Source organism: Corvus brachyrhynchos, unplaced genomic scaffold (genome assembly GCF_000691975.1).
Source record: "Corvus brachyrhynchos isolate BGI_N302 unplaced genomic scaffold, ASM69197v1 scaffold101, whole genome shotgun sequence".
Taxonomy (NCBI): domain Eukaryota; kingdom Metazoa; phylum Chordata; class Aves; order Passeriformes; family Corvidae; genus Corvus; species Corvus brachyrhynchos.
The window spans coordinates 7,358,365-7,381,848 of NW_008237239.1; the positions used below are offsets into that span (position 1 = coordinate 7,358,365).

General features: G+C 36.2%; 2 protein-coding genes across 8 annotated transcripts in view; both read left to right on the plus strand.

The window, feature by feature from the left end:
* The window catches only part of DBT (dihydrolipoamide branched chain transacylase E2), a 12,977-nt gene extending 597 nt beyond the window's left edge, over window positions 1–12,380 (plus strand). Inside the window, exons 2-13 of the mRNA XM_017729588.1 lie at window positions 2,000–2,113; window positions 2,811–2,875; window positions 3,854–3,977; window positions 4,150–4,225; window positions 5,127–5,308; window positions 5,665–5,792; window positions 6,526–6,769; window positions 7,547–7,713; window positions 8,434–8,511; window positions 9,427–9,618; window positions 9,782–9,853; window positions 10,693–12,380. Coding sequence (XP_017585077.1) covers window positions 2,000–2,113; window positions 2,811–2,875; window positions 3,854–3,977; window positions 4,150–4,225; window positions 5,127–5,308; window positions 5,665–5,792; window positions 6,526–6,769; window positions 7,547–7,713; window positions 8,434–8,511; window positions 9,427–9,618; window positions 9,782–9,853; window positions 10,693–10,860 — 1,610 coding nt within the window. The 3' untranslated portion in view covers window positions 10,861–12,380. The remainder of the gene's footprint in view (window positions 1–1,999; window positions 2,114–2,810; window positions 2,876–3,853; window positions 3,978–4,149; window positions 4,226–5,126; window positions 5,309–5,664; window positions 5,793–6,525; window positions 6,770–7,546; window positions 7,714–8,433; window positions 8,512–9,426; window positions 9,619–9,781; window positions 9,854–10,692) is intronic.
* Window positions 12,110–23,484, plus strand: LRRC39 (leucine rich repeat containing 39). Of its 7 annotated transcripts, none has more exons than XM_017729777.1 (12): window positions 12,110–12,198; window positions 12,419–12,533; window positions 12,987–13,041; window positions 13,617–13,662; window positions 15,781–15,968; window positions 16,833–16,947; window positions 18,291–18,447; window positions 19,007–19,143; window positions 20,565–20,710; window positions 21,083–21,235; window positions 22,275–22,414; window positions 23,414–23,484. In XM_017729777.1, the coding sequence occupies exons 5-12, from the start codon at window positions 15,844–15,846 to the stop codon at window positions 23,464–23,466; spliced, it is 1,026 nt and encodes a 341-aa protein (XP_017585266.1). In that variant the 5' UTR covers window positions 12,110–12,198; window positions 12,419–12,533; window positions 12,987–13,041; window positions 13,617–13,662; window positions 15,781–15,843; the 3' UTR covers window positions 23,467–23,484. The 7 variants fall into 7 exon arrangements, with proteins under 7 accessions (XP_017585266.1, XP_017585267.1, XP_017585264.1 ...); XM_017729778.1 differs by having other exon boundaries at window positions 12,419–12,520; window positions 15,733–15,968; XM_017729775.1 differs by having other exon boundaries at window positions 12,419–12,520.

Genomic DNA, 23,484 nt, shown 5'->3' on the forward strand with positions numbered 1-23,484 from the left:
GGCGCCTCAGCTCCCCTCCCCGCTGTGCGCTCCCCGTGCTCCGCGCAGGTGACCGAGCCCCCGGCGGTGCCTGGGACCGCCCGCCCCGCGCTGCACAGGGAGCCCCACAATTGACACCCTCCGCCCCGCGCAGCCCCCGGAGTGCCCTGCCCTTGCCCATGCTCTCTGTGAAAGAAACGTGTGCCTTTCTGTAATAAGCCAGTGACATCCTCCTCTTCTGTTATTTCTAAGTCATCCCATTATTGCTTTGCCTATACGTTGCTGTGCCATCACCGCTTCTCCTCCCTTTGCATACCGCATCTGCACGGAGACGGTGTGGCTACACGTACAAAAAAGGGAAATGGGTTTCTTTGAATCCCAGGAGCCTTGATACTTAAAAAGTAGTTGAGATACCTTACCATAAGAAGTGAATCTACTTGGTTGCCTTTTAGGATACTTACAATCTCATGAACATAGATTTAGTTCATGCTTCCTTCTGTCTTCTTGTATTACAGTCTTTTTGCTGTTATGAAGAGTGTAGGCTTCCAATTATATCACCCCTATTTTGTGGGATGTCAGAGAAGAAATAGCTTTTGAAACTTAGAAACAAAATTAAGGATCGGTTCCAGTTTCTATTATTTTTTTCCTCTTAATAATTCATATTGTAATTTTAAAGCATGATGATGAGGAATTTTTAAATGATACTTTTGTAATCTAGTTTTAGGCTAGTAATTTATAAGTATTTATTAATAATTTTACTAATTAGGAGCACTGAAAATAACGCTTTCTTTTTAGTTTTATTTCTAACCATCTACTCTTAAATCCAGAGGGAGATTCTGATGAGAATGCTCATCTTATCCACCTTATCTAAGTACATGCTGAACTATAGAATTGGCTGGTTTATAGTGCGTGTTTCTTGCAAGCACATTTTCAGTCTGAGCCAGGGGGCCTTTGTGTTAAGTGGTAGGGAAATGGCAGTTACCAGGACACTGGGACGTGTGCTAGGTTTTTAAATAAGGGATGACATCGGACTAAAACACGTTACGAGGGGTGTTGCTCTAGTATATAGGTAACTATATACTTGGAAATATAGAATAGGTATGCAAAACAGATGCAATGCTCATTAAAATGACTCAATGGGACAGAAGTCAAGAGAGTTCAGTCATTGCCTGTGAGCATGTACTGTTCAATTTGACTTGGAAATTTAGTGTTACTCAATCAGGTAATCAGTTCTCTGCAGGCTGCTTAAAAATATTTTGTTCTGAGGCCAGCATACATTTTCAGGATCAGTGGTAACTTAGAAAACCAGAGTTGGCTTGTTTTTGAGGAAACAACCAGAGCTGAACCTGAGGAGCAAGGCAGTTCTCCCCCAGAGTGCACTCAGCTCCGCTGTTGGCTCGGGTCAAACCACAGCTCTGTCAGCCAGGCTGGTGTGGCCTCAGTCCCAGCAAGAGACTGAGTGGGCCCTCAGTTTCTTTTTGCCAGTGTCACTCTGCACATCGAAGACTTGCACAGGAAAGGTGTTACCTTGCTGTGGCATTATTGCCTTTCAATTGCTGTATAGTGTAATAGTAGTGACATTAACAAGCTCAGTACCAGCAGTTATGTTTGGGGTTTATTGATAGATCTTTCCAGACATGGGAATATGTAGATGGGTATGCTATGGATATTAGAGCTAATTTTGTCTTTTAGGTACCGTTTTTATTTCCTTATTTGGCATTACACCAGTATTGTGGTGATTAAATGCTGAAATTGTAAGCACAGTCTCTTTGTTTAGTGGATTTTCATTTTTTCCTTGTTAGTAAGGAACACTGTTCTGTGAAGAGATTGTGTACTGTATTATTACTCTTAACATGCTAGCACACCAACTTTTTGGTAGAGAATGTGCAAAACTGAAAACCAGAAAGATTCCGTTTTTAAAACTGCTGTAGTTTTGAATTATTCCTACAGATATAATATGAAACAGCATGGTAACTCTTCTGTAACAACACCAGTCTCTTTTTTTGGCAGTGACATTACTAATTCACTACCTGCATTGGTAACCAAAGGTTAAAAACACATGGAAATCATTGTGAAACTTCACATTTAGAAATAGTTCAGAGATTTGATGTGCTCCTTGTGATCATCTTCACAGGTAAATACTGAATGTTTTTCATTTAGGGTCATATAAAGAGACAAGAGGGTTTTTGCAAGTTTGTGACAAAAAGGTCTAGTTGAACAATTTTTTCAGTAACATTTTTATGTAAACATATACCCTTCAAGTGGGAAGAAAGCAGAATTAAAAATAGGAGAAAATAGGATTGTGAAGAGGTATGTTATATACCAGTTTTGTAGTTTAAGGAGAACTTTAAATGTATTCCTAAAATATGACTTTTCGTAGCTTAAAATTGCCATGTTACCTGATTGTTGAATATGGAAAGTTGTTTGGAGGACCAATGGAAAAATTTTGTGTTTGCTTGTTATAGGAAGTAGAAAAATACTCATTTTAAATCAGTAGGTATGATCTTAGTAGCAGGCAACTGAAAGATAACTCATATGATACAACTTTGATGTGTCCATTATGATGGATTGTGTTGTATAAATGTTTGTTCCTTAAAGAAAGGTGATATTAAATATAACTTGCAGTACTAGGTTAAATAATACAGAAAATGAGTACATTGTCAGTTCAGAATTGTATGGCCTGCTGAATAACGTACTTTTTAAAGAGCGAAATGTGGTAGCAAATAGTTGAACAGTTTGGGGTGTGGGGGGGGAAACAGGAAGTTTCATATGCTCTGTAGTTACTGAAAGGATTTTTTAAACAAGAAGTTAAAATGAACTTTCCCATGCAGGTGTGCTGTTTTCTGGCTCCTCTAAGAAGATAATTTCTAAATTTTACAGTTTTGAGCTACTTGAGGTACATTGTAGCACCTGAATTTTTTTCGTATCTCTGAATAAGTTAGAGATAGTATCTACAGAGAGACTGTTATTTTTATAACTTTTACAGCACTTTTAATACAATATAACACCAGAATTACATTAAATTTAATAAATTTTACTAGACAAGAACAGGTCTAAACTAACTTGTGTTGAGATTAATAAAATACCTGTTTATGTCAATGCAAGCGCTACCAGCTTTGCTTTTGTTCACAATCATGACTGATTACATGATGCTTTAAAGCATAAAGTTTTGTCTGAAGAATCTTTCAGAAAATTCTGTAGACTGTTTTAAATTGATTTCTGGATAAATATAATTGTAACCATAAAAGGAAACCATCTCATGCCCAGTTCTTACAAAATATCTTTGAAGCTAATTTGGAATGATGTTTACTTGGAAATTATTGCCTCCTATATAGGAACAAAAACGAAAGGGCAACTCCCTGTGCCCTCTGATGTGAATTTCCTTTCTGATTAGTACTTCTGATCAACCTCTGATGGGAATTAGAGCTGATGAAGAAAATGATGCTGGTTTTCCCTTCAGTCTAGGAAAATCTTCCAGCATTCATCCTGGATAGGAATATTTCAGATGGCTGATGTACTTGATAGTATGTGTGCTTTTTGTGTGCCTGTCCTGATTAAGCTAATTCCTGAGAGAAACAATAGCAGTGAATCACTCACCAAATCCTGTCATGATTTTTGTTAATCAGTTATGTCACTGTGACTTTGATCTCCCCATTTGTTATGTTAGTGAAAGAAGTTAAAGAACTGCAAAGCTTTTGCTAATGTAAGGGTTATTGTATATTCAAGAATGTATTCAGCATCATTGTGTTTCGGTAAGAACTTCTCTTATATAGACTAGAATGAAACGATTTCAGTATTGATGTTACATCAGGAATGTTAAATGAGCTCTGCATCCTCAGTCCATTGTATTAACCCTTGAGACTTTTCTCCCCAGGTTTGCACTCATCGCATTAGATCGTGCAGCAGCATTCGCTTTATAAAATCAAAATATGTGTGCGTGTTTGACAAATCTGCCCTCAAGTTTAGTCATCAACAGCGATTATTCAGAACATCTGCTGGTAATCCTTTTCATAATAAAATAATTCATTTTAATTTGCTATTTTATGAGTGTTATGTTAGAGGTTTGCATACGGCTGGTGTGTAGACTATTTCTGATTAAGTCAGATTTTTCTGCCTGATATCTTGTATTTAATGTTAAACATGCTGTATTTTCTTATTCTCTGTTTCAAGTTTCATGTGGCCAAATTGTCCAGTTTAAGCTTTCTGACATTGGGGAAGGAATTACAGAGGTGACTGTAAAAGAATGGTAAGCTCTGCTTTTCTGGAAATCCACTAAGAAATCAGCAGGTAGTTTAGCAGCTTTAGTTATATTATCAATTCATTATCTGAGAACATTTCCTGGGTTACTAGTGAAGTTGTTCTGGTTTCATTTTCCACATTTTAAAACCTTGTACATACGGAGCTTCACATTTTGTTCATTTGCAATCTGGTATATTTGTGAGTGGAAAAAGTGGAAGGAATGGGATGCACCTATATATAGGATTTTCCTTCAGTGATTAATGTTTTTTAAGTTCAGGAGACCTGTCTTTCATTGTGTTTACTTAGACTGAGCTTTAGAAACAAATGACTAGTCTGGAGAGTCCACATAATTTTATCCTATAACCCTTCTCTATTGCTTTTAGTAAAAGATTTGAACTTTTAAATTGTTTGTAGAAAGCCAGCGATTAATGGATTAAACAAAATCAATGTGCACAGTGAATGAAGGCAGTGCTGAAAGGCCTTGTTCTTTGCACAAATACCTCTCTTTGCATGGAAGACAGTGTTCCCCACTATCCATCTCTTTCCTGAAACTGATCGTGTACTTCTGACAATTTGAAACTAAGAACTTCCTTGCATTCAGATTAAGCTGGGCTCATTCTTATTTTTAGATGCTTTATAATCTGACAGGAAAACTCTGCTTTACTAAAGTAGATGTAGTATGTGTATAATGATATTCATAATCATTGTGTCATTTCACCCAACAAAGGGTTCTGCAGCAGTCAGGCAAAATGCATATAGCCGACACATCCAGTATGTAGAATTTGTCTTCTCATCTGGAATGCATTTCCATGTTGTGGGGATGGATATTACTGAACTTAGCAAAGGAATACACAGAACAGATTTTTACACTGACTGTGTTTCACAGTAGGCTGTGTGTTGCCTCCTAGGTACATAAAGGAGGGTGACAGTGTGTCTCAGTTTGACAGCATCTGTGAGGTACAGAGCGATAAAGCCTCTGTTACTATCACCAGTCGTTACGATGGCATCATTAGAAAACTCCATTACAGCATAGATGATATTGCTTTTGTTGGAAAACCACTAGTGGACATTGAAATTGATGCTTCAAAAGGTACTGTAAGCCATTTTTTTTTCTTGCATATTTTATGTTTGTTGCCATAAAACAATCAGTGACACAGAAGCTTACTTTTTCCTCCTGAAAATCTTAAAAGATTTTTTTCCCTTTATAAACTCAAGGAATTTAAATAGAGAAAGTTGCAATATTTTATTAGAGTTTAAAATCTCCTAGACATTTCCTATTGCATATTTAGCTTAAGCAGCAGCCTTTAACAAACTGTGTTCCCGTCCATATTAAATCAAAGTAAATAGTAAAAACTTCAGCTGTCACAGAATCACAGAATGGTTGAGGTGGGAATTTAACAAATGCTTATAATGTAGTAAAGTTAGTTACTTTCTTTTTGTTTGCAGGTGTTTCTCCAGAAGAAGATGTTGTTGAAACACCTCCTATGTCTCATGAAGAGCACACTCACCAAGAAATAAAAGGTCACAAAACATTAGCAACCCCTGCAGTTCGTCGCCTGGCCATGGAGAACAATGTAGGTTTGCTGAATAAGGTCCTGCTGCATTTTACCCAGCTTTTATATGGCAGTTTGACTGTCTAGAAGAACACTGATCTAGATGAAACACTTGTTTTCAAATACATTTTACATGTATGAAAACTGTTGTAGAAATGAAGAGGATTGTGCTTTCTGATGATTACGGTGGATAGAAAAAGAATTACTGGGCTTAAAACACAGCTAGGAAGCTTTAGGCTGAAGATTGAGAAGACCTTTCTAGAATAAAAATAAGAAACTGTCAGAGGAGATTCCTGAGAATCTCTACAGAGAAAGAAGGAGGGGAAAAAAACCCAAAACAACCTTGTTTTGTTTTTTAGATTTGTATTAGAGCAGAGGATATACTAAGTGATGTTTTACATGCTTTTCTAATGCCTTTTTTCCCCTATGAATATTCCATTGGTTTTGAAAGCTTATGATGCATTTTTGGAGAGAATTAACTCAAATGAATACTTCACTATTGATCCTGTGAGGTAATTAAGAGGTTAATAGTATTCTCAGTTCCTCCTTGAAGTATGCAATCAAACATAGTGGGACTAGTGGGACTTTTGGATGATTTGAACAATGTTGAATACCTAGTAAATTATAGAAAGGGAAAGAAAACTGCAGATATGTTGGATCAGAAATGGGAGCAATTTTAACCTTAGCTCACAATATAAGATATTTTTATAGTGCTGTGAAACTAAAGTGTCACAGCTTGTTATGTACTTTTCAGATTAAATTGAGTGAAGTTGTTGGGACAGGGAAAGATAACAGAATCCTTAAAGAAGATATACTCAACTACTTGGCCAAACAAACAGGAGCTATTCTGCCTCCATCACCGAAGGCTGAAATTGTCCCACCTCTGCGAAAAACAGAGACTGTGCCAGCTGCTCCAAAGGACAAAGCACGGAAAATCCCTCTACCTGTTTCCAGACCCATTGCATTTTCAGGAAAAGATAAAACTGAACCTGTAACAGGTAAATCATGAAATACAGAGTCTTGAGACCATGGTCACAGTAGGCTACCAGTAAATGTTGCTCTGTGAAAAGCTGATTCTTTTTGATGGGAGTGTTTCATGTTAGTGTTATGCAAGTGAGCGTTTAGGAAAACATTCTCTATAAGAAGCATCTCCACTGAAATTATTTTATGAAATATTTGTTGATGTTTTGGTTGGAAGGAGTTGGGCTGCAAATTGCATTTGGTCATTCTTCAAATGTATGCTGAAACAGGTAGGAATTCTGAAACATGGATTTGTCATGGTAGGGATCATTATGCAATGATAATGGCAAAGTGCAGCGAATTTAAGGGTTTATCAGTGCTTGATAATAGCATACTGCACTATTATGTGAACAGTATTCACACTTGTTCAGGAGAACAGTGCCATAAAAGACACTAAAGTAACAAAAAATCACATTAAAAGGGGAAGATTAAGGTTTTTTGCTTGCCTTTCAAGCAATGTTTATTGGGAGAGGCTGGAAAGAGAAATGCAGATTATCATATTATGATTTCACATTCATGCATACATAGGAGAGAGATGTAGTAATATAGTCTGAAATGTTACAGTCATCAAAATTGAGTTCTGTGAACTGAATAACTCAGTAAGTGCTGTTTACCCTGTTCTTTTCTGGTTATGGTTTGGCTTTAGTTTGGTTTTCGTAAGCTGTGTAATTTGTTTAATGGAAACAGATGAAATTTCACCATAACTTCACAGAAGCTCCTTTTGTTGGTTTAAGAAGACAATGAATATTTTCCAGGTTTTCAGAAGGCCATGGTAAAGACTATGAGTGCAGCCCTGAAGATTCCCCACTTTGGTTATTGTGATGAGATTGATTTGACTCAACTTGTTCAGCTGCGAGAAGAGTTGAAACCTCTAGCTGAACTCCGTGGAGTTAAGCTTTCCTTTATGCCTTTCTTCATAAAGGTGAGGCATGCAGCAGAGCCCTGCAGGGAGTACTTACACAGGTTTTGCCAAAATCTGTTCAATGATTGTTGTAAGTTTGGAGCACCTCTCTATCATCTGAGTTATGGCAGATCACAAGAAAACTTTAAACTTGTTTTTTGTTTATTGAGCCACTTATCAATTTACAGTTGGAATTGCAGCTAGGGTTATGCAATATAATTGAAATTTTTAAAAATATTAATGGGAAAGGGTAGAGTGCCTTCAGCATCATTTAATATGGAGGTAAGCATCACTAGGTGTTTGCATCGCACAAAACAAATTTTTGAAATTGTCTGTATTTTTTGAGCTCCTTTAAAATGAACCTCATATGAAATGCATCACCTTTGTTGTTGATGTTATTTTTATAATCTTTGTATTGCTAATGAATCCCTTAGATCTCTCACTGTTGTCCCTTCTATTGTTCAGAAGAGCAGGCAGTTGCACTCATTTAGTTGCCATGGTTCCATTTCCAACTGTTGGCCTCGCTGAAGGCTGATGCGATGCGCTGCCTAAGCTGTGCAGTGAATGCGCAGCTTAGTCTGAAATTTCTCATAATGCTGTTGCACTCAGAGTGCTACCTAAACACTCGTTCCATATTGTTATTAATCTAAATTTTCTCCTACCATTACTTCTTTCCCATGGAGCTCTCTGGTTATAAAATATAAACCTCTTATTTCGTTTCCTTTTGTTTTATTTAACCAGGCAGCCTCTCTGGGATTGTTGCAGTATCCCATTCTTAACGCTTCTTTGGATGAGAACTGTCAAAATGTCACATATAAGGTTTGTAAACTATGGATAAACGTTGTGAGCAGAAAGGGTACAGTAATGTCTAACAGGGGCTTTTCAGAAGCCTGAGCTAATTATAAGAACCAAAATTATGGTGTTGTGCAGGAAAATAATTTGTGTGCTCAGATTTTGAGATCTAGATTTGGTTTATTATTGGTCTTGTTTCAGTAGATAGTTTCAGTTTGTTAGATAAGAGTCACTTTGTTATTCAGACTTGCCTCAAAAATGCATACTGATATGTTGATTTCCTATTTTTCGCCTGAATATAGGCCAAGCTTTTAAAATGAGAACATTTCAAATCTAATACAACAATTTTTAAGTAATAGCACAGTGGTTCTACTGTTCCAACACTCAACCCTTATATATTAAAGTACAGTCTTGATAAAAGTTACAGCATTTTCATACAAGCTGCTGGATTGATACTTCTGGGCAGCAAATATCTATTTTCTTAAGTTATGTGTACTTGCTCCTTGAAGTACAAACTCTTTTTGTGCTGTTTTATAAATAGCTCTCAGAATCCTTATATTCCTTCCAACAAATGAAAAGCAACTCAGTTTCTTTTATTTTTTTGTAATTTTAGTGTTCTCTTTAAAATCTGCTATACATGTTTTGTTACACATGTGATCATCCTAAAGTGCGATGTTTTCAGTGTGAAATTGATTCCAGGACTTTGTATTCTCTGAAGGTGAACCTGTTAGCATCAATTTACAGTTTGCAGATGTGAGGCTAATATTAAAAAAACGACATCATTTTCTCTCCTCAGAGTTGTATGCAGGAGTTGCTTACTAAATACAGCACTTTCAGGTTAAAAAGATAAATAAGAAAAATGTAATTTAAGTGTCTTTTTATGTAAGATACATTTTGTGTTGACAGTTTATATTAATATCTGGTTAATGACACTTGTTGCAGGCTTCACACAACATTGGAGTTGCAATGGACACAGAGCAAGGTTTAATTGTCCCAAACGTGAAAAATGTACAAGTCTGCAGTGTGTTTGACATTGCTGTGGAATTGAATCGCCTACAGTCCTTGGGCTCTGCAGGCCAACTGGGAACAAGTGACCTCACTGGGGGAACATTCACCCTTTCAAATATTGGCACAGTAAGTACAGGAAAAATGAGAGCTACGTCTGAAATCTGCTTCTGAAATGCAAACTTTACTGAAGTTTAATATGCAGAGAACAAAACCTGTAGCAAATAATTCAAAAGGCAATCTGCTTTGAAAAACAACTGTTAAATAATATCCCCACCTTTTCCTTTTCTAGATTGGTGGCACTTATGCCAAACCAGTGATACTACCTCCTGAAGTAGCTATTGGAGCACTGGGAAAGATACAGGTATATTAACTTTATCTCAGTGATGTGAATGTTAGCTAAGGTCATGAAAATGGAACATGGAGTCTCTCTTTGTTGCAGAGAAACTGCATAACTCATGGTTGAAAAGTTTGTGGTGTTTTTAGACGTTTAAATGTTTAATTAGAAGTCTCTTACGCCAAAGTTTTATATTTATTTTCTAGAATCCTGTTATATTTCACTCACATCTGTGTTTAGCCTGCTAGTTACTAAGAAACAATCTAAATATAGTTTTACAAGTTTACCAGCATGGCAATAGCAATTTTGCTATCATCAGGGAAAAAGCTTAAGAAGTATTCCAAAAATGAAGTTTAATTTCATGAGCCAGATAGCTGAATCCATACAGAATTTTGAATGTGAAGGCAGTTTTATATTTTCTGAATTTCAGGCTTTAAGTCTTTAATGTAGACATTTGAGCTCAATGCTGGAAATGAAATTAGTACTAACTGAAATTACTTCTTCTATGTGCTTCCTCTGAGCATTTTTTTAGAGATGCTTTAAAGAAACAGACATGTTGAGAACTAACAGTGCAATAAACTATTCAGGAGGAAACTTTTGAGTCAGGAAAGGCTGTTACTATTTCAGTATTTCCATTGTGGTGGAAAAGGGCTATGACTGTTTATTATGCAGGCTTGCAATATATTCTAATCTACAGCACAAACAGTAATGGAAAGGTCTTGGGTTTTAGTGTGGTGCTACTGCTGTCTATCTAATTCAGCAAAATGTTTAAATTTAGATCAACAAATTAACAAGAACAAAAAAAATACAGATTTGCTAATGGAAGTATCTATTATTTCTGTTTTTGTCCTTCCTCTGATTTTTAGGTTCTTCCTCGGTTTAATGGGAAAGGTGAAGTATTTAAAGCACAAATAATGAATGTGAGTTGGTCAGCTGATCATCGCATCATTGACGGAGCTACAATGGCCCGGTTTTCTAACTTGTGGAAATCTTACTTGGAGAACCCTGCTTCGATGCTGCTGGACCTTAAATAAAGGAAATCATGGCTAGAATATGCCTTTAAACTGTGGATTAGACTGAATAGCTAGAAAAGCTGTCTCTGCTAACATGTGCCCTTTGCTACGTGCATTATATAGTAATGTTATGTGGTTAAAAGTTCTCAACAGCTGATATCAGTCTCAGTTAGTTGTTACTTCTTTTAATTAGTATTGCTGTAATTTCTTCTACAGCAAACTGTCAAACTAAATAGGTCACAGCTTCTGAATATGGTGGTGGAATGTCTTTATTTTGCCTTTTATAGTAAGAATGATTGTCAGGCTGGTGTGACTGAGTGCCACTGCTCTACACCTGCAGTATTTATAATCTGAAGGGGAATTCTGGAGGGGCATACTCATAGTTCTTCCATTTTGGACACGTAAATTTATTTTAACAAATAATATCTGAATTCCCAAAAGGGATTATGCAAAAATCATGTACAAATAAAATGCCTTTAATGCTTCTGCCATAAGATGTTCAGAGAGCTTTTTGTTGTTTAATTGAGTAAACCTCTTAAGTCTTTTGCTAGTCCACTTTTTCCTGGCAAGTACTTGCACAGGTACTCTTTATCAAACTATAAATGAAGAGGCCATATTTATTCAAATGCTTACTGACAACACTGATTGATAACTATCAAGGCCTTAATACTCTCTAGAATATCCTGTATTTTTACAGGCTGATAGTAGTTTCAGTCCTTAATGCTTTCCAGTTATTTTTATTTCTTATAGAAAGCATCTGTCTGTTAAAACCAAACAAGAAAGAGAAAACAAAATAAAAAAAGAAGGATCTTGTTTTATTATTTTGTCATTAGGTAAGCCTGACAGTAAGCTGATCGTGATCTACAAGCTTGCATTGTGTTATCGATACTCAGATACTAGAATTTGACAGATTTATCAGATTCAACAAAGAATGGACATTAAAAATACTGTGTGAGATAAGGACTCTTAAACTCAGATACAAGGCACATAATGAATAGGTTCAAGTTAATGCCTTTAGAACAGGAAACTGTTATGTGGCTTTAAGGTAACTTAACAGATCATGAGGATTGCACTGGTGATTTAATGGGAGATATGAAGAAAACTGTTGGATGTAAATACCTTCTAGACACATAAGTTTCACACAGACACAAGAAAAGACAGTTACATAGCCTTAAAAATGAATTTGTAATGCACAAAATGGACATTTTCTCCTTTTTTTAGATGTATCAAAAACAGGAGCATTCTCCAAAATTGTAGACCAAAGTTGTCTATTGCATTTAGCTGTGAAGATTTGAGACAGGCTGCCAGAGGTGGAATCCCTGCTATCCATGATGCTGAGACTGAATAAGAGGAAAGCTGGTAATGTAGGAGGGGGAGTGTGGAGCATCCATGTAAGGTGCTATTAATATTTCTATTGTGGTATAAGGGTCTTTATATAAAGGTCATTTCTTGCAAAGTTTGACTAATATATCATGCTTATCACCTATTTCATTTTTATCAGATTTATTTATTCCTAATAAAAAATATAAAGCCACAAAGAATTGTAGTAATATTGTTTTTATTTGTGAATTTTATGCAGGCAATCCTGTACAGGTGACTCAAACTCTTTCTTCTAGCTTTAAAGAACATACTGTGCTCAAGGCTACCAAAAGAACACAGCCTAATATCTACTTTCCTACAAGTATGTTGTTGTGGTAAGGGCTTAGGATAAAGGCTTAGGATATTTTTTAATCTGATGACCATTGAGAAAATAAATTGAGGAAATATAAGTGTATGAAAGAAAGCAATAAAATTACTTTGAGATATTTAAGACAGAATAATTTTACTTACACAAGGAGTGGATTGAAAGCTAAAGTACTTAGTGTCTTTCTAAGTAGGTATTGGTGTTCATGTATTTAGTTTGTGGTGGACTGGAGAGGGTCAGGGTTTTTTTGTTATAAAGTTCTGTGTGGTAGAGTTATCACCAAATTGATGTTACTTTTAAAATTTCATCTTCTTCACATTTTATACTCCAGTGCAGTTGGTTAGAACTATCCAGTTTTATGGCTTCTGCCTTAAATAGTCACCTGTGATTATTGTTGTCTCTCTTTCCATTTGATTGAAGAAAAAGATTCTGACAGACTTGTTCTCCTTTTATCTTCTCCAAGGGCTATTTGAAGAAATAGAATGTTAAATATGTTTCATGAGGAAGCATGAAAAGGGGTGAGTAATAACCCCTCTGCACATCCCGATAAAGATTATTTTTCTGTCTGGACTTTGATAATTTGCACTAAATTCTTCAGCAAGAGAATTCTTCAGCATGGGCAAGAGTAATGAGTGAAATACTTACTGATGTAATACTTTTTCTAGTTTATTTAGTCAATGTTGCTGTTTAATAGCACTTTGAAGCTCAGTTACCTTGCAGAGAAGCATTACTAAAGAAAGCAGCTGTTTTTAACTCAATACTAACCTTTTTTATTTTTAATTATAATTTTTAATTCAAAACAAACTCATTGTGTAGTATAACAAGTACTCCTTTGTTCTACTTGTTCACAATTTTTAAACTTCTGTTAAAGGGAGTCTAGTTTAGGGGAGCCCAGTCACACTCTGCAAACTGGGAAGACTTTAACAGTGGTAAATGCTTGGGGGGGTTGCAAAAGTGCCTCATGTGATGCCTTCTATTCTCAGCATAGATTAAAATTAGAACTAGACTGACATTGCATTGGAGTCTGAGTGAGGGTTTTAAATGGGTTTGGTAATACAGACAAGATTCATAATTTATCTCTGCTCTTGTCCAGAAAGCAATGAATCACAGAAAATCCTTGAACACACCAAATAATTGAGGTAAGTTGTTGTTAAACTCTTTCTGATGCTTGGAGGTGAAGTTTTTGGGAGATCTGATTACTTGGGAGTGAATTTGCAGCTGTTTTACAGCCACGTTTGGGAATTCACTTCTGAATTGTTGGCTGTGATGGCATGATTATTATGGTTTTATTTTCCTGACAAATAATAAGATCTAAGAACAAGAACTTTTTGATGGTAGTCATGTTATATCATGAAATACTCCTGAAAATAGTCATATACTTAGGCCCTTTGGTATTTCATGGTTCTAAGGCAGTACTTGTTGAATAGTACACTTTCCACAGCAAAAGAGAGTTGCCCAGAGTAAGCTTTACTGGAAATAAATATTGGTTTGACTGTATAGTATGACACTGGGTTTAGTAGTACAACTATTAACAAATGTCTCTTTTCTGCACAATTTGTATAAAAATATTTCTAGTTTTCTACCTAAAAAGGCTTGTAGTTCAAAAAGTGTCTCTAAGCAACAAGAAATTATAGATTAGTTAATCACTTGATCTCAGTAGAAATTTAACCTTGAAAAAATCATGCAGTTTGAATAGTAACCACTAACTGGAGCAAAAAAACCTCATGCATACATAGCATTACTGTTGCATATTGGGATGGGGATGGGGAAGAGTAGTTACTCTGATGACCATTGAAAGAGAAGCTAATCCTTCAAATTAGTAAATGTGATCACATTTATTTGGGGGAGGGTCTCTTTACAGGAAAAAAATCCAATTCCTCTGTAGGAACCCAAAGGCCAGACTGCACTGTGCCACGCTGGGGTTGCCATTTGTGTCACTTCTCAAATCCTGCCATTTTTCCCTAACAAACAGAGAACAGCTAAGAATAATAAATATTAATGTATTAGACCACATTCTTCTTTATTCAAGATTTATAATTTGATTTTTATGCTGTTTTTGCAACAGGAAGGAATCCTGACATTTTACATATTATTTGCTTACAGATTTTAACTTGATTTCAGTATAATCAGGCTTTACAAATAAGTATGTTAGCAAAAGATGTCGTAAACATAAAATAGAATGACTGACAGTTTGAACACAAAAATGGTCACTAAGCAATTGTGGCTTATCCAGGCCATACAGAATTATAACAGAAAAAATATAAAAGAAAAGTTTGGTTGGAAAAGACATATGTATGAAAAGACATGAAATTCCTCTTTTGTTGTCACCTACCTGCTTGTTGGGAAGAAAATTATCCTTACTTTTTTAGTTTGAAGCATATGTAAGATATTTTTCTTACTTGCCCCTACAAGTATCAGTAAAAAGTTAGAAAGGGAACATTCCAATCATCAATGTTCAGAGTACACTGCTGCTGGCATGAAGTTTAGCCCTGCAAGCTTATCTGAGTATCAGTGTCTTGGCTCCAGTAATGAAAATAACAATGATTTTTAGAGGTATGCACTGATTAGGAAGAGTGAGTATCCTATTTTGCTGCTCCTCAGGACAATATGTATTAATTATCTCACTAAAGGATAGATAACTTTAAAAGTTTAGACTGAATTTAATTTTAAATGTGAGTTCTGACACCCAGTAGGGCTACACAAACATTCAAAGAGAAATCAGAAGAATTTAAAAGCCTTTTCCTAAAGGTAATGCATTACTAACTATAAAATACAATGTAATGAGTTAAGCTATGAAGAAAATGAATGCAAATAAAGTATACTAATTAATTTCCTAGAACAGTTCAGTTCTTATAAAGTGCAAAACTCCTGTAGCTGCAAGTATTTATATCAGGTAGGTGCCAGAATGCTGCTATCAGAATTTAACTGCCTTAGATTGCAGGTAACAGCTTAATTTCTTCCTGGGATGGGAATGAGTACTCAAATCTGCATTTAAGAATTATTAAGGTCAATGCATAGCCTACCATTGGAAGGAACTGAGAGAAGCAGTTGTTCACTGATAAGAATGCAGACACTGCAAAAAATACCATTTCTTATTATAATAAAATTTATCTAGGTGCAATTATCTATTTTTATAAAGAGAAAGCAGTCAATAAAATCCTGTCAGTTCTTTACATTAATTTAATAACATAATGAAGTGGGTATTGCAGTATTTTAGTTTTCACATCACTGTCCCCATCTGGTAACTGATACATGAGGTGGTGCATTGAGCCTGAAATTCAGTCAGATTCCTGCAACTGAATCTGAACATGTAAAGGATCATGGCTGAAACTGCAGTTTGCCTGGGAACATTCACTGCTGTGAAGACACTCTGGGAAGTGAGAATACACAAGATAAATGAAGAATTACAGAAAGAAAAGGAATTCAGGCAGAGGTCTGCAGGAAGGTAGGTGAATTGTAGATCTTTAAGTATGTGAAAAGCTAGACCATATGTTACATTTCAGAAGACTGTAATTGGTTTCTTCAAACTCATCCAGACTCTGATTCTTTAGTTGTTACTCCTGCAGGATTCCCAGTGATTAGAATTTATCTAGTGTCTATGATAAAAATATTAGTATATAGACTAAATGCCCTGAAGTCAGATACTAAAATCCTCTGCTGTGTAGATATTCTAACCAGTGAAGATTTGTTATGCTTTCTTCTCCATTGAGTTATTAACAGTTATTAGCAGGGTTGCTTGGTCAAAAAATTGCCAGCAATTTTATGAAATTTGAAGAAATTTAGCATTCTATTTTTGGAACTCCTAATTAATCAGATGTGTTTGAAATGAAACAACAAATTCAAAAGTTACTGGAGAACACAAGCAGAAAGGAAGAGAATTGTTTTGTTGTTGGAATTCTTGCTTAAGTTCCCTTTGGAAATCAAGCTAAAAGAAGCTGATTGACCTTATTTTGTTGCACTTATATATGGTGGAATGGAAGGCTTTCATTTTAGGAGACTGCTTCAAAATGTGGTTTGGAACTTAATTCCACATGACTTTATATTCTGTGGCCCTCCTGCAACATGTTGAAAGTGAATTATGTCCTCCTCCTGAATGTAAATTTGAAGAACTGTAAATAGAATTCCTATAAATTACCTCAGCTGAACATTAAGTGTTTGTCGTCTCTCCAACTGGTAGTATATTAACATCCAGATATAATTAGTGTTATTTGACAGTAAGGCAATTGTCTCTTTTATTTCCAGAAAATAGGATAGTATTTATTGGCTGTATTCATTGTGGCACCACTGGCAGATCTTCTTTCCCTTGTAGGCTACTGCTTGTCTGGGAGGAGAGAGCTGCTTTAGCAAAGCTCAAAGAAAAAGTTATTAATGAAGGTGGAAGAGCAATTTTAAGGATAGAGGAAGAAGAATGGAAGGTAGTGTTGGTAGGAATGACTGATGCATTAGAAAACTACTATTTACAACTTTACACTTACAGTGGTACTATTTTTGTTCTATTAACTGCTCACTGTGCTTTGCTAACAGTGAATTGGGACACACTGTTGTGAGTGTAAAAGCAAGCTGGGTGTTTTTTAGTCCTGAATATTAAGCATTACTCTGTAAAAACAAAGCCCAAAAGGCTTTTCTGAATTAGAAATTATTTACATGGCAAATTATGATTTTTATTATGTAAATTCTCATTTAACATTCACACACCAGAACTACTGAAATGTATCAAGGTGGAAACCCCCCTCCGTATTTGGGTGCATGAAAATATTTCTTATTGTTTATTTTCTCTATCTAAGAGTGAAAATGAGCCTGTAGATCCCCAGAACACTGTTATTGTTGTTTCTCATGCACAGAGGTAATCTGCTGTTAATTCTGGCAGAGTGAAGGTCACCAGTGCTCTGAGCCATGCAGAAACACACAGCCAAGCTCCTAGAAAGTGATGAGAATTAGTCTGTGTTGAGGCCAGTGAGAACATGACAGCCAGACCCAGCCAAACTCTGCTGGTCTGCAGGCCAGTGGTCCTTGTTCAGAACTCTTTGCATACAGACATTGTAGTTTTATTATCTCTCAGCTCTTCTGCTCTCAGCTGCTCACTGTTTTTATTGACAGAACAGGAATAGAATTTAGATCTCCCTTTATGTGCAAAAATCCATTTAGAGCAGTTTCATCTTCAGTTATATTGAATTTTTTTTAAAAAAGGAAGAAAGAAAGAAACAAAAACAAGCCTGAAACTTGTCAATGACAGAAGTGCAGGTATTTAAATCCTGGAAGCCAAAAGTAGGCAGGTTAAATCTGTGATCAGAATGACAACCCACATTCGTGTTCACTTCAGGATCATGGAATCATGGAACATGCTGAGTTCACAGAGTCCAACTCCTGGCCCAGCACAGCACCATCTCCAAGAGTCACACCCTGTGCCTGAGAGCATTGTCCAAACATTTCCTGAACTCTGTCAGGGTTGGGGCTGTGACCACTTCCCTGGGGAGCCTGTTCCAGTGCCCAACCACCCGCTGGAGGAAGAACATTTTCCTAATATATTGATGTAAACCTTTATAAACCATTTCCTAATATGTATGATATTAAAATCATATCAATTATGCTTGCTATTCTTAGCATATTTTAGAAAACAGTTCCCAGGATTCATTTTGTAACCCACATGTTACAGTATAGCTTAAGAAGAAGGACAGACTGTTAGTGTTTCAAGCAAAACTTCTGCCTCAGCCTGTATTCTTCCTGCATACTAAGTTGAATTTCTTCCGGTTCACATTTCTTGTTGTAGACATTACCTTCATGCTTATTGAAACTAATCCATCTCCAGGAATGGCAGCTTCACAGAACTAGTTTGCAGAAAATTCCTCGGTTTATTGGAAGATTTCACAGTCTTGTTGTTCTGGATCTATCCCGGAATTCAATTGAAAGTGTACCTAAAGAAATTGGTGAGCTGTGCTTTCTTTTATTTTAAGCTGCTTTTCTAAGAAAATTGGTCTTGCACAAAATGTGCCATTTTTGTGCCCTTTGCTGGTCTCATAATCCTACTGGGTAGTAAGAAAACAGATTATTTAAATGGTACAGTGGGATAGAGATCTCCAAACCATAGATTCCCTTTAAACTAAAAACGGGGCTGGATGGAAGAGACATTTCTCTATGAAAGCTCCCCATGACAGAAGAAGAGCCTGTTTGCACAGCAGGGACTAGACATCATAATGCAGCTAGCAAAGTGATATTGAAAAACAGACTTCATGTTCTGAGTCCACAGCATGAGTAGCCTAGTCATAATTTTTTGGATTTGGGTTTTTCCTTGAAGCACTCAACTACAGTTCAGTTCTGTACTAAAGAGTCCTGAAGTGCTACTCTTTGCAGTTTGGTGATTTTTGTTTTGTTTTGTTTTGTGAGAACACAGAGCATTTATATAACAGTAAAAGGATAAGACAAAACAAGTAATGCTGTGCCTCAAATAGAATAAACGTGTACATTTTTCATTTGTGCTCTCTACAGGCCAGCTGACCAATCTCCAAGAGCTGCTTCTCAGCTACAACAGAATAAAATCTGTTCCTAAGGAAATAAGTAACTGCATCAGTCTGGAAAGATTGGAACTGGCTGTCAACAGAAGTATCTGTGATCTTCCTCCTCAGGTTTTGACAGACTGTTTAGTTTTGTTTAACGCATATTTTGAATTTATACAAAGCCAATTATCATTACACATTGCACTTCTGATTTCAGATTTGCTGTGATACTGTGATTGCACAGTACTACCCAGAAACACTGATGTGAACAATCTTTCTATGACTGGTCAAATTGAAGCCACATGAGAAGCACATACCTGAGTAGCTGAAGGAGCCAGTCTTTATTTTGGCCAGATAAATGACTTGGCAGTGCTGGGAGGGCAGTGATACAGTCCGTATCAATTTGTTTAGGCTGGTTATCTTCACTGATTTACCCCACTAAGAGTCTGATGCCTTAGCACAGAGAAGTTCCCTTTTGAGAGTATAAATTGGTACCATATGCTGGGGCACAACTGTAAGCATGTTTACCAGAACAGCCAGCTCTGAAAAGGGGTTGTGTGATTTATACAGTTGTCTGTGCAGAGTTGAACAAGTGTTGTTCTCAAATGCTGAAAACAATTATGGGAGACTAAAGACAACTACTCGCCTACTATGGAACTTTAATTTGAATTCACCTAAATGTGAGAGACCTGCATCTGTAACTATTAGTCTGTTAGATAGAGATGACAAGTATGTAACCATATTTGCTTGTTTTAATTTATTTAAAAAGCCAGTTGTGGCAATAGTTGACAGCAGTCAGTGCCTTGCAAAATTGAGTGAGTTCAAACAGCAATAGCCAACACAGAATCTTCAAATGGAAATATACACTATTAGCCAAAATCCAGAATTTACAAAATCTATGTGGATACAGGTTGCATGGGGTAATGTAGAAAATCTGTGGTTCTGTCCTATGGAGACTGCAGCAATGTGAACACTGTGAAGCTCTGGTTATGTGCACTTGAGTGGCATTAAGTATTTAAACAGTTGGACCAGATCTGCCATAAAACATCACTTGAACATCGCAAAAGCACGTGAAGGCACGATTCACCAAAGCACTTAGATGCTATGTTGCATTTTTAGAATGTCTTGCCAGAGTAGTAGACTTACAGCATGGAAGGTGTCAAGATTCACTCTAAAATACAGTCCATGCAATTTGATACATAAAAATCTGAATATTTGACTAATGAAAATGGCATATTGCATGGAGTATGAAATACTAAGGACAGTGCTGTCTTTAAAATTCTTTTTCTTGAGGCTTGGGGCATAGCTGCATTGTAGTCAGCAGTTAGGGCACTCACTACTGGGTGGGAGGTAAAGTCCCAAACCTACCTACCCTCCAGGCAAAACTTACAAGGTACCTTATTGTTAGGTACTATCAGCTATTGTAACTCAAAACCCTTCTGTGTTTACTGGCTTCAGAATGTGTTTTAATGTTTCTCAACGTTATTAGAGCACTGCTGTACTGCTGCAACAGCTACACAAAGTTGGATTAAATCTCCCCTTCTTTTCAGCTCAGTGATTTAAAGAAGCTTTCACACATAGATCTGTGCATGAATCAGTTTACTACCATCCCTTCAGCTCTTCTCAACATGCCAAATCTGGAATGGTTAGATATGGGGGGAAACAAACTCCAGGAGCTCCCTGATGCAATTGACAGGTAAGTAAAGCTCAAAGCTCATCTTGGTCACAATTCCACTGCATTGAAATTCTAATTAATAAATACTACTTCAATAGGTAATTTTTATGTTAACCTCACTCAAGATTTTATCAGCCCTAGTGTGATGTTTTGGATGAGCTGAAATAATCCATTCAATTAACAATAAATTCAGTATCAACTATAAGGTTAAATACTTACTGTCAATGATATTTTTGAACAGGGATTAGGTGATTATCTTGGATATGGGGCTTCCTTTGATAATTGCTGCCTTATGAGTCCTTTATGTGACTGAAAAATTAATTATTTTATGGTAATAACGGATATGATCTATTTTCTAAATCTTGATTTATTGCACAAATACCTATTTTTCAGAATGGAGAACCTCCACACTTTATGGCTCCAAAGGAATGAAATAAACTCTTTGCCAGAAACCATTGGTAATATGAAAAATCTTAGTACTCTTGTTCTTAGCAACAACAAACTTAAGGATATTCCAGCTTGTATGAAGGACATGACAAATCTGAGGTAAGAAAAAGCAATAGAAATACAAATGAAAATAGTAGAAAATATTTTTCAAAGCCTCTCTTGAGTTGTGTATCATAGTGATACTAAGGGAGAGGAAAAGACACTACCACAGTTGTAGAGATGGACACAATAAATCAGCATAATTACACAGATTAACAACAATTAAGGATTTAGTCAAGCAAGTGTAGTGAAACTTAGTAATAAGAAGTTAATTATGATAGCTACAGTCTCACATGAAAAAGTAAACTAAAACACATTTTCTCATTTCATAGCCCTCCCCCTATAATTGCCCTTTTATATATCACTCTCTAAAGGCAAAAGCTTGCAGAAAAATACATGGCAGGCGTAAAAGTGACAAAAAGTAGAATTTTGCCATTGAGAAATCAAGCATTCAGAATTAAAAAAAAAAAAAAGATTAGGTTTAGGGACATGTCCTGTACTTGATATGAAAAATAAAAAATAATGTAAATTCTTAATTGGTAGAATTTGAACTACTCCTCAGTATACCATGACAGAAACTTTCCTGTTGTTTGCATTTTCATTTGGATTGCTGGATGTTGGCCATTTTAGAGAAACAATGCTAGTCTGCATAAATCATGCCTAACCAGTAAGACAGTTCCTGTTCTCAGCTCTTTTGGAAGCACCTCCTTAACTAAATATGTACAAACATAGGCCCAAGGATGGACCAAGAATAAAGAGAGACAGGACTGGCTCCTGCCTTGCAAAGCTGGGCGGAGGCATTTGCACTGTTCTCATCCACTCACCTGCTTGTGAAAGCTCAATACACCTGACAGTGGGGTCAAAAACTGATGGAAAATTATGAGGACCACAATGTTTTTTGTCACCACAATCAGCTACTGTTAGATAGCATCTTCTTAGTTTATTTAATACTATTGATAGAGTAGTGAGTTTAGTATAACAAAAGTTTAATTTCATTTTGCTAAAAATAGTGCTTGAGAAATCTTAATTCAGTTTCAAAAGAGATCTTTTCTCTGGACAAAACTTACTGCAAGAGTAACCTTTTCTGGTGAATTCCTAGATTTGTCAACTTCAGAGACAACCCACTGGAGCTAGAGGTAACACTCCCTCCATGTGAGAACACAGATGAGGAGGAGCAACAGGAAATGTTTGGCATTGACTTCATGCACATGTATATTCAGGAGTCACTCAAGAAAACAGGCAAGGCTTTTTTATTAATTCTGATCTCTCCACAATACAGTGAGGAAGAGAGGAATGAACTGGATAAATAAAATCTAGGATATATATAGAAATGAAACATGAATAATCCTCTTAATAAATGAGTAGCTTTTTCAAAAAAATCTGTAAACAGGCTTTTACTGAGGGCAGGGGCACTTCTAACAGGAGTTGGCACAGTAGGTCTTCACCACAAACAGCATAGGAACATACTGGAACCATGGAGCATTGGAATAAATGTGCCTGAGTTATCTATACCATGAATAACTAGAAGCTGATGACTGTCTTTTGTATTTGCAAAATAATCAGTTTACATAGTGAAGGTCTTCTAGCACCCTTTAATTCATGAAGCTCAACTTTTCCTATTTTTGGACATTGTTCAGATGGTACTTCCAGAGGAGGATTAAGGGAGAAATGCCTATTTTCCCAACATATGTCTTTTAGCAATGAACTATCAATACCTGATAAACAGATGTTTGTCACAGCTTGCTTTCCCTGACACAAAATAAAGTCACTTAAACAAAATACCCCCACAGTTTCATCCCACTTCTAAAACATGACAAATATTTGCTATTCATAGTTTCCAAAGTAACAGCTTAAATGTTGCAGTTAAGAGACCCAAATAAGCACTTTGGAACAGATGTTCAGGTGGCAGCTGTTTTTTGCAGAGAGCACTTCACTGCAGATATAAAATGTTCTCTGTGATCTTCATTCTGTGTTTTGTGAATGCTTGAAAAATGATTGACATGCTCTTGATTTAGAACACTAAGCCAACTTTTTTCTTATCTATATTTCATTACAAAATTATACCACGATGACACTTTAGACATAAGTTTTCTTCTTGACTAGATTCCTTAGCAGCACAGGCTGATAAAAGTACTTAGGTCTACTTAAATATTTTAAGAGGGAATACAAAGCTATTCTGAACTTCAAAGTGAAAATAAAGTATGTTAACTTCTCTTAGTTTAACCTATTGTATTTCAGGAAATCTGGAAAGTTCTTCTGGTTCTCCTCCTGTCATGAATCCAAATGAATAAAGAATGTAACTGTGAATG

What these genes read in the sequence shown, in the direction of transcription:
- LRRC39 (XM_017729777.1), top strand. Translation starts at nt 15,844, where the DNA reads ATGGCTGAAACTGCAGTTTGCCTGGGAACATTCACTGCTGTGAAGACA. An exon ending in AAGAATGGAAGGTAGTGTTG is followed by an intron (nt 16,948 to 18,290) that starts GTAGGAATGACT and finishes TTCTTGTTGTAG; the next exon opens with ACATTACCTTCATGCTTATT. An exon ending in AAGGACATGACAAATCTGAG is followed by an intron (nt 21,236 to 22,274) that starts GTAAGAAAAAGC and finishes GTGAATTCCTAG; the next exon opens with ATTTGTCAACTTCAGAGACA.